The following is a 17248-nucleotide window of genomic DNA, read 5'->3' as shown; positions in this document are numbered from 1 at the left end:
TTTCCTTTCATTCTCACCATATCCAGCAGCTGCAAAGTCGCTAAGTGTGCACCTCTTGACCTCCCACTACTTTTTTTTTGCTGTATGTCCCTCTCTCTCTCTCTCTCTGTGTTCTTGACAGGCGCGGGTGACTTCAGCTCGTAGCTTTCTCCACTCTCTGCGTTTGCCCACGTGCTCATCCGTCTTTTTTATTCATTTAGCCTCTTCTTCTGCCACCGCAGTGTTTCCACGCACACATACACACAGAGACAGAGGCACAGACAGACACCGCCTGCTCAAAGATTCGGAAGCATCCTCTACACACGAGGGCATTTGTCTCCTCGCACCCGTGCACCGCATGGACGACAACTCGGCGGCTGGCTTCGTTGGCTACGCGGTGAAGGGGAGCTTATTTCCTAGTCGGGCTACGCCACGTAGGGCGCGGGACTCGACCTCGCCTTCGTCTTGTGCGGGCCTAGGTTGAACGCCAAGTACCAGTACGGCAGCAACAAAGCTCAGCGTGGCAGCGTAAAAATCGGTGTGGATGCGCTGCCCGTAGATTGTCTCGAGCCTTCTGCCCCCCTATCTCCTCTTGCTACGGCTCGTCGAGCGTCATGCCGACTGTGATCTGCAGAATACGCACGCACGTCCTCCTCAAAACCCTCTACGGGCTGCACGAATACTTCGCGGGCCTCATCGCCATAGAGGCTTGCCCTGCTCGCTCTCTCGAAGAACCCCGCGCTCATTGACGGCATCCCCACTGTACTCCGGGATCGTCGAAACCTGCCGTTTCTGCGGTGGTTCTATCATCACGACTTTCCTGTGCTGCTCGCACGCCTACGCCGTCGGCAGCAGCGTGCTGAGCTACGACGCGGCGCGCCACTACTCGGTGCACACCGTCGTGCACCTAGGGCGTGGCCGAGGGTGAGGTTCAAGAACATGGCGCGCCCGTTCCCGATGTAGAGCACGCCGGTGCAGATTGCACAGATGGTAACGGATCGTGTGCTCATGGCCATCCCTAGTTACAACAAGGCGGCTCGACCACCAGGTTGGCCGCCCGGAGTTGGACCCGGTGGCGTGAGGTGGCACTTCCTGGGACACCGCGCGCGTGCAGCTGCTCCTCGCCGTCGCGAATCTCTTCCTCTTTTCCCACGTGTTCTTGTACGTGCACACGACGTCACGCTTCGATGGCTCCAAAAAAAAGGCGAGCTAATGTAGCCAGGCCGAAGGACGTCCGCAGCGGGGGGGGGGGGGCAGTGACCGCACGGGCACCTGCTCGCACAGGAAACTGGATGGGCGAGAATGCCCACGAGACGGGGAGACAAAGAGGGGAGATGAAAGGTAGCCGGGACGCCATGAGCCGTGGGTGTTTGAAGAAGATCCCCCCCTCCCTCTCCCCAGCATGTGGGGGGTGGGTGCAGCAGAACGGAGTAGAGGGAGAGAGGAGGAAGCGCGTTGCGCTCGCACTGCTGCGGTGACGCGTCGAGGCACCGTGTCTCGCTCCTGCGCATGCGCACACACACACACACACAGGCGCAGAGACTCTGACACAGACAAGCTCGCGCGCCAAGACACATTCGCACAGCTCTGCCCCTGCCTTTTTATGACTGCACTGTCCTTCACACAGTCCCCCGTCCCCTCGCTCTCCCCTCCCTCCCCCACCCTCGCCCCGCCTCTACGCCCCATGCATGTTCTCTCTCAGGCGTTGTGGTCGCAGTCTCTCAACAAGAAGACACTCCACACACCTCCTTATCTTTTGGTGCGCTGGCTTCTGTCGTAGCCTTGCAACACGCCACCACCACCTCCGCTGCCTATGTCGTTGAGCCGCGTCGCGGCATACGATGCGGTGCCCCTCTTTCCGTTCTCTCTCGTTGTCTCTTGCTACTCTGGGCCATTTCTGCTTCTTCCGATGCCCTCCATACATGGACAACACCCCTCGCTCCCTTCCTCTCAAGCACCTCCCACCCCTTCGCCTCACTGTCGAGCACGCACGCACGCACCTGTTGCGCTTTTTTTGGTGATTCAAACGTTCCCGAATGTACACGTGTTTTCTCTTCGTCTTCTTGCTTGGTCGTGGATGTGCTTTACGGGTCCAGACGGTTAGGGTCGCGATGGCTATGCTTGTGTTGACGAGCGCGGGGGTGGGAGAGTGTTTGAGGAGTCTGTCCACTGATGTGGGGTCTGTGTGCGCGTGAGCTGTTTCGCATACATCACCAGCTGAGGAATGGGAAACGCACGTAACAAGAAAGACAAAAAGAAAAGGAAGAGCGTGGCGGATGCCCTTTTATGTGTGTGCGTGTGTGTGCGAGGGGATGAGCCCTTCATGGCCACCGCCATCTCTCTCACCACCCACTGCCTCTGCAGCCACCACCACCACCACCACCACCCTCTCATATTGACATATGTACAGACACCTGGGCAAGCCAAAGCTCATCTTCGTACCTTCTCTCAGGTGTCGTGCGATCCTTTACCGCCTCTAACGCTGCCACTCCGCCATCTTGCTCTCTTTTTTCCTCTCTCTCTCTGCGTTCTTTTTTTTTGGGGGGGTTCGTCACTGCCCATGTTAGCGGTTGCCTAAAGCACACACACACACACACACACATCTACATCTACATCGAGCGCACCATTAGAAAAGGGATGGAGGCCCTCGACAACTACCTTATCGCACACTACGACGGCCATGCGGTGCAGAAGTGGCTGGCGAACAACGTGGACATTGGTGTGTACATTGCTGCCGCCTACCTGACCTTCGTCTTCAAGGGCCCGCTGCTGGTGGACTTTATCTTCCGCGGCAACCCACCGACAAGACTGATCAAGATGTGCTGGACCCTGTGGAACATCGGTCTCGCTGTCTTCTCCATGTACGGAGTGTACCACATTGTTCCCCTCTTCATCAAAAACCTTCACCAGTACGGGCAGAAGGACGCGCTGTGCCGCTTCCGCGAAGATGAGTTCTACACCGGCAAGAACGGCGTTGCCATGGGGCTCTTCTCCCTTTCGAAGCTGCCCGAGTTCGGCGACACCTTCTTCCTGATCATGGGCGGCAAGCGCAAGCTCCCGTTCCTCTCCTGGTTCCACCACGTCACCATCTTCCTCTACGCGTGGATGGCGTACCAGCAGGCCTCCAGCATCTGGATCGTGCTGGCCTCCATCAACTACTTTGTGCACTCCATCATGTACACGTACTTCGCCCTCGCCGAGGCCGGCTTCAAAAAGCTGGTGAAGCCGTTCGCCATGTACATCACGCTGCTCCAGATCACGCAGATGGTGGTGGGTCTCTACTTTACGTTCTCCTTTATAAGCTACCACAAGGCAGACCCAAAGGTCTGCAACGGCTCCACGATGGCGCTCGCGCGCGGCCAGTGCATGATCTACTTCTTCAACCTCTACCTCTTCTCAGAGATGTTCATCAAGGGCTATGTGCTGCCGCGTAGGGCGGCGGCTGGCGAGTCCGCACCTGCAACCGCCCCCGCTGGTAAGAAGCGCGACTGATGAACACTCGTGTGCAAAGCGGCCTTAAGCGGGGTGAAGACGTGTGACTACGCGAAGAACATGTACTGCTTCTTCTCGTTGTTGTCTTGGTGGTGGGGGGGGGGGGGGGCAAAGGCATCTCTGCCTGTGCTGATGCTGTGAGCCTCTCCCCCTCTCCCTCACTGTTCTCCGCCCGACCCTATGCCTCCCGTACATGGCCTTGTAAGGAAGACGTACGAGTGTCCGGGCAGTGACACTCGCCCTCTTCATCTTTTCTCCATCCAATGTTATTCCCTCACTCACTCCGTTGCAGTCCTGTGCGGCGGCGGGACACGATTCCGAGGCTGCGAGCAAGGCGGCGTGAAGAAGAGCAGTCTAAAAAAAAAAGAAAAAAAAGGTACGTCCTTTACGCTTTTATTGTTTGTTTGTTTATTGTGGCAGTGATGCGTTGTCTAAAGGCCCACTCCCCCACTCCATCTTCGTCCTCGCGCATGTGCGCATGCGAGTGGATGACCGGAACGTAACGGACATCCACGTGGTGTATAGAGAAGGCCCCCCGTTAGCACGTGTGTGTGCACATATTATGAGAGTGATGACAGCGGTGCGTCTGTGACCAACGCAAAGTCGCCTTCCGCGCCCCTTTTTTTTCTCCCTGCATGGGTCCCTCTATCGCCGCCGCCAGCACCATATTGGCCCAGCCGCCAAGCGCGGGTGCACCCGACACGAGACAGTGCACGTAGAAAAAGTCGGGTGGAGGTGCCGTACGCGTCATGTTGAATAGGAAAAAAGAAAAGGATGGCACTGCACGCGTAAAGCCAAAATCGGTTGTTTCTGCAGGGTTCATCGGCATGTCGTTTTACTGGTGCCAGAGAGAGAGGGTGGATGGGGCGAATGCGCGGGAGAGTTGTAGGGCGGTCGGCAGCGGAGGGAGGCGTGATGGCAACCATGTGGGCGCCTAAGCACGCATGCGTCGTGATTGGGTGCACGTGATGCTCGATGTGCGCTACCCTGCCCCCCCCCTTCCCCACACACCCTTCCGCTCTCACTTTACTTTTATCAGATTACGACGTCGTTGTCCCCGTGGGACGCCTTTATGCGCATATGTGGGGCACCTCCATCAGCTGCCGCGGTGTCCCACTGTACTCGTATCCACAAAGATGATTAGAAGCGGCAAAAATCATCTGGTCGGGCGTACGCAGGCCGTCGTCTCCTCCGGCGAGCATCCATGCGGCGCATGGGGCCCCATGAACGCTCCAGGGCAACACTCCACCTCCCCCTCCCCACTCTCCACTCCCCTCTTCCTCGCTCCTTCTATGCAATCTCCTCTCACATACGATGGCTCGCACCTCCACTGTTCCCTCACACACGAACACACACACACACGTTCGACGGTGACAGTCCCTCTAAACCCCACACGTCACCATCCGCAGCACCGCTAAGCTACCCGTACACCCCCACCCCCTCCTCTCCTCCTCTGTCTCACGATCCACCACCGCCACCATCCGCATCAACACGGAAAAATCGCCATTTTCGGAGCTGACTCCTTGCTGCCGCCGTTGCACGTCGCAATACAGAAATATACGACAAGTGCAGGCACACACACACAAGCACTCATGCAGTGGATCGACAGCTGGGGTGCCAACCATTACGATGGCTATGCCTTCAGGCAGTGGCTGCTCGACAACCATGATATTGCCATCTACGTTGCCGTTGGATACATCACCTTCGTTTTCCAGGCTCCCAAGTTGGTGTCCAAGTACCTGAACCTGCCCGCGAATGCCAAGAGCAGCGCCCTCGTCCCGGTGATCAACAAAACCTGGGCCGTGTGGAACATCCTCCTGTCCGCCTTCGCCTTCTACGGCACAACGCGCGTGGTGCCGCCGCTGCTGTATAACCTCAAGACGTACGGCCTGCACGACACCCTCTGCACCTTTCGCCCGGATGAGTTCTACACGTCCGACGTTGGTGTGGCGCTTGGCCTCTTCACCATCTCCAAGGTGCCCGAGTTCGGCGACACCTTCTTCCTGGTTCTGAAGGGCACGAAGCTGCGGTTTCTCTCCTGGTTCCACCACACCGCCATGTTCCTGTACGTGTGGCTCTCGTACGAGACCGGCAGCAGCACCCTCATCTGCGCCGCCGCCATGAACTACTTTGTGCACACCATCATGTACTTCTACTTCTTCCTGTCGGAGGCCGGCTTCAAGAACCTCGCCCGGCCGTTCGCCATGTACATCACGATGCTGCAGCTGGTGCAGATGGTCGGTGTGATGTTTGTGTCGGGCTACGTTATTGCCCAGAAGTACATCCTGGCTGGCCAGGGGATCATGGACGGCATGGAGGGGTCGTGCTCTGGCACGACCATGGCAACAGCCCGCCTTCAGCTCGGCATCTATACGGCGTTTCTCTACCTGTTCGGAGAGATGTTCATGAACAACCACGTGCGCCCGCGTGTTGCCAAGAAGGCGGACTAAGCGCCCCTCCTCCTGTGCTGCCTTTCCACGCGCGCATTGTTGTGATAACAATCGCCGTCGGAGAGAAACGCCTGTTGTTCGGGTGTGTCTGTCGAATTTGCGTGTGTGTGTTCTCTGTGGTGGGAGGGGGGAGCCTTTGTTGTCGCGTGTACTATGCATCAATCGCCTCCGTGGATCTCTCGACGGCTGAAGAGTTTTGTGAGAATCTGGCGAGACACGTACCGAGAAAGAGAAGGAGCGACGAGATAGGCCCAAGGCAGCCGCGTGCACATGCATATATATATATATATTAGGTGCGGGTGTGCCCATGCCTGTCTCTCTCTCTCTTCCCGCTCCCTTGCTCTGCTCCTGCGAGTATGTGTATTTTTTTTTCGTGTGTGTCGCTGTGCGGCTATGTGCGACGGCGTTCGGCTGCCAGATGTGAGGCGGGGCACACAGAGAAAGGGAAGTGGCACAGTGCCGAAGAGGAAGATCGCAACAACTTCTTCTTTTTTTGCCTTTTCTCCTTGTTTCACGGGTGCTCTTGCTCCCTCTCTCTCTCCTTCTGTAGCACACACACACACACACAGCCATGCACACGCACAAGCACGCATGTCCTTCTTACAGTAACGTGAGGTCTTTGGTCAGAAGGCACTGCATCCTTTCCTCCCCCCTCCCCTCCGTCCCCGCCCCTCACTCTCGCGCACGCACAGACACCCGCTCTCTCTCCTATTCCGCCAGGCGTGCGGGTGATGTGCATCTGTGCCTCTGTGATCGGGTGTTCGCTTGAGGCGGCGGAGTTAGAGGTGGGGGGAGGGGTACAGTGACGCTGGCGGCCGTCTGTGCATCTCACTCGTCGTCCCCTGCCCCCTCCGCCACACACACACACACACATGCACATCCTCCCATGTGTATGATGTGTCGTGTGTGTCGTGGGTTGTTTCTCGTTCTCTCCTGTGTTTGTTATTTGGTTGGTGTCGCTGTCTTGTGTAATGGGTAGCCCCTCCACCTCCCCTCCCCTCCCCCTCAGCTGAAATATATCGCCAAACGAAAAAAGAAAAGGAAGCCCCCCTCTCTCCTCCCTCCCCTCACCTCCCCTTTTCCCAAACAGAAAAAATTTCACGCGCACACACACACACACGCGCGTGTGTGTGTGTGTGTGCGCGCATCATACAGCAACGAAACGGCGGCGGCAGCAGCAGCAGCAGAAGGAAAAAAGGAAGAAAGCGTAAGCGAAAAAATAAAAATAAAAACACACAACATGTTGGTTCGTGAGAGGAGCCGGCAAGACAGAAAGGATGGCGGCCGTCGATGTAAACGAAAGATGGCGAAGGGAGGGAAAACGGAAAAAGGAGAGCGAGCGACACAGAGGCAGAGGCAGAGGGCGCCTCCAAAGCGCAAGAAGGGAAGCATCAGCCCATCCCCCCTGCCGCCTCCTCGTCCTCCTTTCTTTTTTGTTTAGCTCCCCCCCTCCCTCCACACTTTATCCCCTCTCTCCCTCTTTCTACGGACCGATATATATATATATATGTATATGTATATGTATACCTTGGCTTCTATGATGGTTTATCTTTTTGTATTGGTGGGGGGAGGGCTCTGTTTTGTTTTCTGTTTTCTATTTTCTTTTGTACGTTTCCGGGCTCGTACAAGTAGCGAGGCACGTTCTTCGTCTACTCTTGTGCGAGTCCAACCTCCTCCCCCCCTTCCTCCCCTCCCCTTCCTCCCCTCCCCTTCCTCCCCTCATACACCCGCACCAACGCACGCGCACAGGCACATCGTCTCCTTCTTTCCCCCTATTGTGTGTCTGTGTGTGTGTGCGTGTTATGCTCCCTTCTTCATCCCCTCTCCCTCAAGGATCGACTTCGAACGTGTTTTAGCTGTTCGTCTTTGTCTTCCTCCTCCTGAGTTCACGACCACCAATCCGTGCGTGTGCGTGCGTGTATCCACGTATCAGCTACTTGCCTTCTGATTTCTTTCCTTGAAGTGCCTTGCTTGTGTGTGTGTGTGTGTGTTGATGTGCGTACTCGGGTATGTGGCAGGTCATACAATCGTCTCTCTCTTTTTTCTTTCCATCTGTGTGATGGCGCACCAGTGTGCGCATGCGTACTTTGTATGGTTGTGTGTGGAGGTGTACGGAGAGGGGGTGGAAGCCAACAACAATGATGGATGCACGCACACGCGCACTTGAACACCTGCATGCTTACACCCACCCACACACACACACAGACATACATAAGTATCGACGAGCCACAAAGAAGTCGGAAACGAAAAAAGGCAAGAAAAAAAGCTTGCAGAGATGGACCGCCTGCTTGTCGCTGGTGCAACGTCCTGCAGGTGTGGGTGAGTGCGGATTGAGTGTGTTTTTCTTAGTCCTGCATCGCTCTGTGTTGCCGCACCCACAGCGGGGGGCAGCTGTTTTGGGGACAAGGCCGGAGTTCGCAGGCCTACCTGCACCCACACGCACACGTGTGGAAACACAGGGAGAAGTGGGGAGAGAGGCACACCCATACGTGAACCCGTGGTCGTCTACCGCCTCTTTCTAGGAACGTTTTTTTCGCTGTAGGAGGTGTCGCAGCGACTCTGCGCACGAAGGAAAACGAGCTTCGCCGTGTATACATGCGTGCGTGCGTGTGTGTGTGTGTGCTCTCTCTCTGTCTTTTCCGCTGGCCCTTACCCCCCCCGTCTGCTCCACCTCCGCCAATAGCACTGGCGCGTCTTACGCAACCGGCTGGCTGGGTTGCAGAAATAGGTTTCACCCGCTTGAGCGCGCATACAGTTTTCTTTGTGCTACGCAAGGGACTTCAGCTCACTCTCACAGACGTACTCCCGCTACGCCGCCTCTCTTTTCCTTACCGGATATATCTCGCTCGTAGAAAGCAGTCAAACACACGCCGAGACAAGATGCAGTGGCTCGACAACTACGGTGACCACCACTACAACGGCCACGCCGTGCGGATGTGGCTGGCGAGCAACGTGGATGTGTGCGCTTACATCGCGGGCGCGTACCTCGCCTTCGTCTTCACCGGTCCACGGCTCATGGAGGCTATATTTCACGGCAAGCCGCCGATAGGCGTAAAGAAGGTGTGGGCGCTTTGGAACCTCGGGCTCTCAGTCTTCTCACTCTACGGCTGGCTGCGTGTCGGACCGCCGCTGCTGCGTCATCTGATGAACGACGGCCTGCACAACACCCTCTGCACCTTCCACGAGGATGAGTTCTACACCACCAAGGTCGGCTTCGCCATCGGTATGTTCGCTATCTCGAAAGTGCCTGAGTTCATCGACACGGTCTTTCTGCTCATGAGCGGCGTGAAGCTCGGCTTCCTCTCCTGGTTCCACCACGTCACGACGTACCTGTTCGCGTGGTACAGTTATCAGCAAGGGACCAGCATCTTTATCTGCGCCGCCGCCATGAACTACTTTGTGCACTCCATCATGTACACGTACTTCGCCCTCGCCGAGGCCGGCTTCAAAAAGCTGGTGAAGCCGTTCGCCATGTACATCACGCTGCTCCAGATCACGCAGATGGTCGGTGGCCTCTTCGTGTCGGGCTACGTACTCGCCAAGAAGCTCACCGATGACCCATCAAGCCCCTGCCCCGGCACGTCCATGTCCGCCGCCCGTACGCAGCTGGTGATCTACATCTTCAACTTCTACCTCTTCTCAGAGATGTTCATCAAGGCTTACGTGCTGCCGCGCAAGGCCGGCGCCGCCCCGCGCCGCCCCTCACCGTCGAAGAGGGCCTAGTAAGAGCACCGCAGCGCATCTTGCTACTTATAGTCGTTCCCTTTCCCCTCACTCCCCCCCCCTCCGTCTCCTCTACCCCCACCCCACCCCACCCCCGCCTCCACTCCCCAATGTTCTCTCGTATTTCTGTGTGTGTGTGTGTGTGTGTGTGTGTGTGTGTGTGTGTCTGTGTGTTTCCGTGCTGTCTGTTGATTTTCCTGTCTCTCTTCAAGTACTCTTCTTTCTCCTCCTCCCCCCCCCTCCCCATCGCCCCGAGAGACTCACGGGATGGTGGTTGCGTCGACGTATACTTTTTTTTTCCGGCCTGTCCGTGGTGGTGGAGTGGACATGCTGAGGATAACTTGCAAACGAACGCGGAAGAAAAAAGAATGATGTTCGGCCTCACGACGTGTGAAGCTGGGATCCGGCTCGATGGCGACTATGATGGACTTCACGACCGCAGTGACGAGAGTTGTGGGCCTGTGTTGTATGACCCAAGTCCTTCGTGCGTACGTGTGTGTGTGCGCGCGTGTGCGGTTTTCTTGTTTGTTTTACATGATTCTCTTTTCTTTATTTTTTTTGCCGTATGTTAAACTCTTCTTGATCTGCATGATAGATTCTGAAGACCACTAAGCGACGAAGCGGAGGCGGGTGGCGGAGTGGGGGTCAGGAGGTGCGTCCGCATGGAACATACACGCACACTGCAAGACGATGAAAGACGAAAAGCGGCCATAGTGAGACCGCGTATGTTGGGCGCGTGCGCGCATGGGTACAACGCCACGTCGAAAGACTGCAACGCGCTGGCATCGCTAGCTCTTCCCTTCTACCCACCCAGCCCCCTCCCATCGAATTTCTGTTACCGGGGATCCCCCACCCACCCCATTGCTTACTGGACCCTTTGCTTCGCTGAGTGAGTACACGCAACGCGCACTGCATTTATGCGCAGCGGTGTCTGGAGGACACCCTTCGCCATCCCACCCTACACCATATCTGTATGCTGATCTCCTCTGTATGTGGGTGTGTGTTTGCGCTTATCGTCTGTATGCATACCCTCTGCCTGCGCGCCTGCGTACGTAGGCCCGTGCATGTGTGGATGTGGTGTGTGCTTGAGCCGTCCGCAGAACATCCTGTGCATATGTGGTAGTCTGCGGCACCTTTCCCTCGCCCTTTTTCTGTCTTCTTCCCCGCCAGTCTTTTGCCTGTGTGTGTGTGTGTGTTCCCTCCTCGCTCGGCCCTCCCCCCATCCCCTTCAGCCTCTCTCATGCGCATTCATCATCATGTGGAACGCACCCTCTTCTCCCTGGCTCTCTCTATGCCCACACCCCACCCCACCCCACGCCAAACTGCCCTGTTCGCCTGGGTCGCGTCCAGCATACACCCGTGGAGCACAAGAGCGTGCCGGGATGGTGCCCCCCCCCCTCCGTTGCCTGCGCATATACCTTGAAGTGGGCGGGAGAGAAAATAGAGGGACCCAAAGCTCGACCCGGCACGTGAAGAGCAGGCAGTGCAACGGCGGTGTGGCGTCCACGACAGTAGTGCTGTGTAGGGACCTTCACGCACAAGTAAAACCGTGAAGTACGTACATGTAGAAAGAAAAAAAATTCTTTGGTGCATGCATCACGTCTCTTCAAACGTGTGTGTTTTTTTCGTGCCTGTGTAATGGTGCGCGTGCACAGGAGCAGCGGGAGAGAGCGGGCGCACACCCCAGTGCAATACACCCCCCCCCCACCCTCCTCCTCCTCTGTCTCCCTCTCCGCCTTCCCTCTCTCGATTTTTTTTCACGGCAGCTACATATGGTGTGTAAAGAAGAATCGGGTGAGCGAAGAGGCGCGCGGGATGGAGTCTGGTGGTGGTGTCCCCCTGGATCCGCTGCCTTCACCGCCATGTGCACAGTAGCACGGCGCACGACGACGATGAGCTGCTGTGTGCACCTTCCCCTCATACGACGCATCTTTGTTTTTCTCTCTCTCGTCCCCTCCTGCTTACCTGTCTCCCTCCCTTTTCGGTGCATTGGCCTCGCTCGGTCTGCTGTGCTCGACTTGACAGCACGACAGTTGCCGGCCGATCATACCCTCGAACGAAACCCAAAAAAAAAAATTGCAACGCATTCGTTTGCCGTCCTCCCTCATTCCCTTTCTCTCACATTAGCATCGACCACACCGCTATCAGCCCCCCCCCCTCCCCTCTCCCACTCGTCGACATCATGGCCGGTCTCATCAGCTACATCATCAACTACGACGGCTACCCGTTGCAGGCGTACCTGCTCGAGAATATTGATGTGATCGGCTACATCGCCTCCATCTACCTTGTCATGGTGGGCAAGGGAGACTGCATTTTGAGCTGGTGGAACAAGCGTAAGGCGCCGGCCGCCGATGCCCAGGCAAAGCAGAACGGTGCCAGCAAGGAGACGGCGGTGGCACTCAAGTCATGCTACGCTGCTGCCTCCACGTACCACCTTGTCGTCTGCATCGCGTGCGCTGTCGTCTCGTGCATTCTGGTGCCCGCCATGGCGCAGTCTGTCCTGGCCAACTCCTTCTTCACGACCATGTGCCTTTGGGATGACGCTCGCATCTACAAGGGGTACGTCGGCTTCGCCCTCAGCGCCGCTGTGGTAGTGAAAGTAGTGGAGCAGCTCGACACATTCTTCCTGATCCTGCGAGACTACATTGTCGCCTCTCCAGTGCAGGAGAAGAAGCAGGTGCGCCGCGTGCGACCCTCTCACTGGTGGTTCCAGGTACTCATCTCCCTCTACTTCTGGCACACCTACAGCATTGGCACCAGCTGCTTCACGATGATCGCCACCTTTACGATGGCTATCTCTGCCGCCCGCAACTTCTTCTACATGCAGCAGGATTCCGCGCAGGCCCAGGGCAAGACCGCCATGGCCATCAAACCGAACCATGAGATCTTGGCGCTGGACATGGCGGAGTGGATTGGCTGCAGCGCACTCTCCGTCTACGCCAGCTACATGAACTACACACACGAGCGCGGGTGCATGACGATGCAGGCAAACGTGCGCATGGCCCTCGTCATGTACGTGACGGCTGTCGTGCTGCGCTTCCGCGAGCTGGGCAAGGGCGTGGAGGCCCCGGTAGCGCGGAAGCTCAAGAGCCAGTAGCTCCCCTTATTCTCACAACCGCTTGCTCGCCCACACACAGCGACGGTGTGGCCATGCACCAACGGTGCGCTGCTGCGGCATCCGAGTCCCTTCCTCCTTCTATGTCGTCTGTGCCTCAGGCCTTTATTTTTTGTTTCCTCCTGATCTATGGCTTTGTCTCCGCAAGCCTCGACCACCTGCATAGGCACAAGCGCGAAGCACGGAGAGACACACCCAGGTGTGCGCGCGTTTCTTGTCCTCGCAGGCGAATCTCGACTTTCTCTCCCCACCCCCACCCTCACCCTCACCTTCCCTCCCTCGCGCTCCACGTAGACTACCTGGCCCACCACGTGCGCGTACGTGTGTATGAGTGTATGCCTGGGAAAGGAGGAGGGGAGGGTAGCTATGCCTACGTCATTCATCATCCCCGCAGACCGTGTCTGCGTATACCTGTCTGCGCATTTCTGTGTCTTTGTTGGCGCCAAGTCGGCGGATGGACGCTCTGTATGTGTGTTTGCATGCGTGCTGCCGTCTTAGCCCCCACCCCCTCTCCTTCCCCCCATCCTTCTTGTGTTGGTTTTCTTTCTGGGGAGGGGGTAAAGGGGAGGCACTTTTTTCCATCTCACCGGTGTCATCGCACACGCGCACGCATACGAGGAGGTCCCAAGCGCGCGCCGACGAAGGCCAAAATGCACATGAAAGCCTTTTCTGTCGAGGTCTTTTCGAGCTCCCTGTTCCCATCACTGGGGCGAATTGTGGGCGAGTACAGTCACCCTCGCCCCCCTCGCTGTGCGCGTGCGTGTGTGCGTGTGGTATCAGAAGAACGCTATAGTTGCACTCTCTATACTCGTCGTCGTTAGCACTACGGCCCTCCCCCCCCACCACCACCACACATCACACATACCCGACCTCCCCTTCTTTTCACGAGCGCCCGTCGTGTGGATGCACCCTACTTCGTCCTTATCACTTGACTCTCGTATGTGTGTGTGTGTGTGTGTGCCTGTGTGCTCCGCGGTTTCGTTACTATTCGTATTCTCCACGATGCTGCCTTGACGTCGCTTCCGCCCTCGCTCGCACTCCTCCTCGCACACGTGTGCGCACACCGGCCTTGTTACACACACACACACACTTTCGTTTGCCTTGTTTGCCTTTTCCGGTGCTGTGTTGCTTTCCCTTGGGTGCGCGTGCTCACCACCACCACCACCCCCCTCCTCTGTAGGAGCGAACAGTGCCCCGGCTTATGCGTCTGTGCAAGACGACAGCGGAAGTGGAAAAAAAAAACGAACGAACTCGGGAGTAAAGGCGCCGGTGCACAATGCACATAAAATCTGTGAAAAAAAAGGGAGGAGGGTTGGTGGACGGGGAGAGGGAAGAAAGGGGACCGGCGAGAGACGGGAGGCCCATTGCTGACGTCTTCTCTTTTCCTGTTCATTTGCTTTTTTTTTTCGTTCTGGGCACCACTCCTCTTGTCCGCTTTCGTCGTGGTTGATGGACTCGAAGCCCCCAATAGGCACTCCTGCCGCCACCTCCACTAACCACCCCTCCCCCTCCCTCCCCCTCCCCCTCCTGCCCTCGCCTCGTATGTGTCTCCTCATGTGTAACTCTGGCTTTGGGGGGACTTTCGCGTGTCCTCTGCTCCCTTCTGTATTTCTTCTTCATTTTATTTTTTTCTGTCGCACTTCTCCTTGGCGTTGTGTCACCATCACCACCTGTCCCACACACACACCACCCTCGCGCCTCCTCTCAGGGGATAGCGCACGATTACGGCGACAATGTACACAGCATTGGCGCCTCTTCTCTACCGTTGGTTGGTTGGCCTAGTGACTGTGTGACTCTTACTCGGGCAGAGGTGGTACGCCCGTGTGCTCCTATGTGGTTGCTTGTCCCACCACACCATAGCACACCACCAACTCCCACCCCATTCCCCCCCCCTCCATCACTTGCCTTTTCTTTGCTCAGCCATCTTTTCTCACATTTTTTTGTTTTCGGCGGGGAGGAAGAGGAGGAGGAGGAGGGGGGTGGGGAGCTGGGTGCTTGTCCTCGTATTCGGCATCAATACATGTGTACACAAACTCATCTGCACCGTCCTCTCCACCGCCACACGAATGTCATTCTCTATTATTCTTTTCTTTGGGGGGAGGGGGCAGGGGGGTTGTTACATTTTTGTGTCCGACCCCTTTCGCTTCTCTCAACACTGTCCCCCTTCGGTAAGGGGAAGGGTGGCAGCGGTGGTGTAGGAGACCGTGATGGGGTCGATGGATGGATGGATGGAGAGAAAAAGGCCATGGCGTGCCCATCCGTGCGATGCTCGCTTTTTTTCGTTAACCCGGGAGCTCTCTCCTCACCCCCCCCCCTCTCCCTCCCATTCTCTTGCAGTCACGCTGTACAGATGTGCAGCATTCAAATGGAGTGAAGGTGCCGGCGGGGCATCTTCTCCCTTCTCAGGTCTTCCTTTTGTTCTGCAGCTTTCTCGCTCACCCCCCCCCTCCCCACGTCCCGCCTGCCCGCTCGTTCACGTCCCTCGCGAAACAGAGATGGTGACAGCGCCAGCAGACCTGGCCAGTGACTTTGACGAAACAGTGGGCGTGAGCGGCCTCACAATGATGGTGAAGCAGGCAGGAGAATAAAAGGCGCGCAGGAGAGATACTCAAGTCATCAGCGCAGTCGCGTGTATGTGTGTGTGTGTAGTGCTTTCATAGGCTGACATGGTTGAGTGAAAGCAGAAAAGTGAAGGAGACATGTAAGAGAGAAAACGGTCGTGTACACGCATCCGTGTCTGCGCGAGGAGGAGGAGGGGGAGTGGAGTGCGTTTAGCGCGCTCCACTCAGCAGTGCTCGCGTGGCGCGTTGCAGCTGTTGTACCTTTGACTGTGCCTCTTCCTTTCATATATATATATATACGCACACATGCGTCTCTCTCTCGGTGCTGTTTTATGCATCTTACACACTTGATGTAATACCGCTCTGCTCTGCTCGCCTCCTCGCTGCCTACGCACGGCCGCACCACTCGCGACGGTCGCTGACACGCGCACACATTCTCACGCGCGTCAGAAATCTGGTACGGACACTCCCTCTCTCCATTTTGCGAAGTCTTTTGCCCTTTCCCACTCGTCCTCGGCTCATCTCGCTTAGCACCTCTGCCCACGCGTCTTTGTGCGGCGCTGACGGCACGGCCTTGATACATTTTTTTTCCTACCAACAGTGCTCTTCATTGGCATGCTGTTTGGTCAGCTTGTCTGCTACGGATGCCAACGCATCCTCACCTACCCCCTCGGCGCCGTCAGCTGCCGCTGCCGATTGTGCAATAGGGTTAACGCGGCGCAAAACCTGCAGGTGAAGTGCAGCACATGTAGACAGGTGCTCCATGCGCCGATCAACACGCTAGCTCTACTGTGTCCGTGCTGTGGTACCGTAACTGACATCCCAGAGGAGCTACTCCCACCGCTGCCGAGCTGCGTCGATCTCGGTGATGGCGAAGGAACGGAAAAGGTCATTTACGTCTCACACCCGACTCTGCCCCCTCGGCCGCGCCTCAACGGCGAGGCCAACATGAACGGACCTACCCTCACTGGTTCACGGAGGCCGTCGACGCATTTCATGGATGAACAACGGCGCTCGGCTTCGCACGCGCGGCGCCGCTTTTCGCGCCGGGAGCGTGAGGGTGCAGCAACACAGGGAAACCCGGAGGAGGCCGTTGTCGATGTTAACGCCGATGGCGCGCTCGAGGCTGAAAGAGCGCACAAGGCGGATGGAAGGCGCACAGGTACCATTGCACCCATGGCGCCGGATCAAGCTTATGTATCATCGGCGGTCAGCGAGCCGTCGAGGAGGGCGCAGCGGGTGGCCCCGAGCCGCCTGGCGCCAACGGTTATGATAGGGACACGCATTCTGTGAGAGAGACGATGAGGGGAAAGCACTCTGGGAGCACGTGAACCCGTTTTTCGGCGTCTCCTTTTGAGCCTTCCCCCCCCCCGCACCCACCCACCCACCCACCCACCCACCCACCTCTCCCCCCCCCCTATCCGTCCCACACACGAGGTGAAGAGGGGGCGGACTCACAATTGTTTTCTGGGGATCCTCCGGCACTCCTTTTTTTTTCCTTCCTCCCACCGAGTGCGGCTGCTGCTACTCCACCTGTTGTCGACCTCACTGCACAGATGACACCTTTCTCTCGCGCTACTCTTGCTCTCTCTCTCTCTCGTTGGGGGAAGCCTATCCTTTAGCTTTCTCTCTTCTATTGGCGGACGGGGCCGTCGTCAATGGTGGTCGTGGTTCGACTGTTTTTCTCATGACGCCCACTGTGCACTGTGTGCAGGTCTGTACAGCTTTTCCGCCGATGTCGGTGCGACGCCCAACAAACAACGACGAAAGGCGCCGGACCGCTACCTTTTTTCCATGTTGTGTTCTCGAGATGTAAACCAGCGACTCCCACGCCCGCGCACACACAGCTGCTCGGGTGCTGGCACAAGGGAGGACACCCCTCGTGTGAGACTCTTTTTCACCGCTGCGTGTGTTTGTGGTCTCCCTGC

General features: G+C 57.1%; 5 protein-coding genes and 1 pseudogene across 5 annotated transcripts, besides 1 other annotated feature; all 6 read left to right on the top strand.

Moving 5' to 3' along the window:
• Nucleotides 1-1759, top strand: LMXM_14_0665 (annotated as a pseudogene).
• Nucleotides 1-1759: a sequence feature.
• An 857-nt stretch (nt 1760-2616) lies between these two features.
• LMXM_14_0660 (putative fatty acid elongase) lies at nt 2617-3471 on the top strand (the record flags this gene model as incomplete). The annotated part of the gene is made up of 1 exon (XM_003873389.1): nt 2617-3471. One exon carries the CDS (start codon nt 2617-2619, stop codon nt 3469-3471), a length of 855 nt encoding a protein of 284 aa, XP_003873438.1.
• A 1592-nt stretch (nt 3472-5063) lies between these two features.
• Nucleotides 5064-5921, top strand: LMXM_14_0650 (putative fatty acid elongase; the record flags this gene model as incomplete). Its single annotated transcript, XM_003873388.1, has 1 exon — nt 5064-5921. The coding sequence occupies one exon, from the start codon at nt 5064-5066 to the stop codon at nt 5919-5921; it is 858 nt and encodes a 285-aa protein (XP_003873437.1).
• A 2595-nt stretch (nt 5922-8516) lies between these two features.
• Nucleotides 8517-9644, top strand: LMXM_14_0640 (putative fatty acid elongase; the record flags this gene model as incomplete). The annotated part of the gene is made up of 1 exon (XM_003873387.1): nt 8517-9644. One exon carries the CDS (start codon nt 8517-8519, stop codon nt 9642-9644), a length of 1128 nt encoding a protein of 375 aa, XP_003873436.1.
• A 2182-nt stretch (nt 9645-11826) lies between these two features.
• LMXM_14_0630 (putative fatty acid elongase) lies at nt 11827-12741 on the top strand (the record flags this gene model as incomplete). Its single annotated transcript, XM_003873386.1, has 1 exon — nt 11827-12741. The coding sequence occupies one exon, from the start codon at nt 11827-11829 to the stop codon at nt 12739-12741; it is 915 nt and encodes a 304-aa protein (XP_003873435.1).
• A 3194-nt stretch (nt 12742-15935) lies between these two features.
• Nucleotides 15936-16613, top strand: LMXM_14_0625 (conserved hypothetical protein; the record flags this gene model as incomplete). Its single annotated transcript, XM_003873385.1, has 1 exon — nt 15936-16613. The coding sequence occupies one exon, from the start codon at nt 15936-15938 to the stop codon at nt 16611-16613; it is 678 nt and encodes a 225-aa protein (XP_003873434.1).
• Between the last annotated feature and the right edge of the window lie 635 nt (nt 16614-17248).

This window comes from Leishmania mexicana, chromosome 14 (assembly GCF_000234665.1).
Source record: "Leishmania mexicana MHOM/GT/2001/U1103 complete genome, chromosome 14".
Classification (NCBI taxonomy): domain Eukaryota; phylum Euglenozoa; class Kinetoplastea; order Trypanosomatida; family Trypanosomatidae; genus Leishmania; species Leishmania mexicana.
This window is presented reverse-complemented; position numbering and strand designations above follow the sequence as displayed.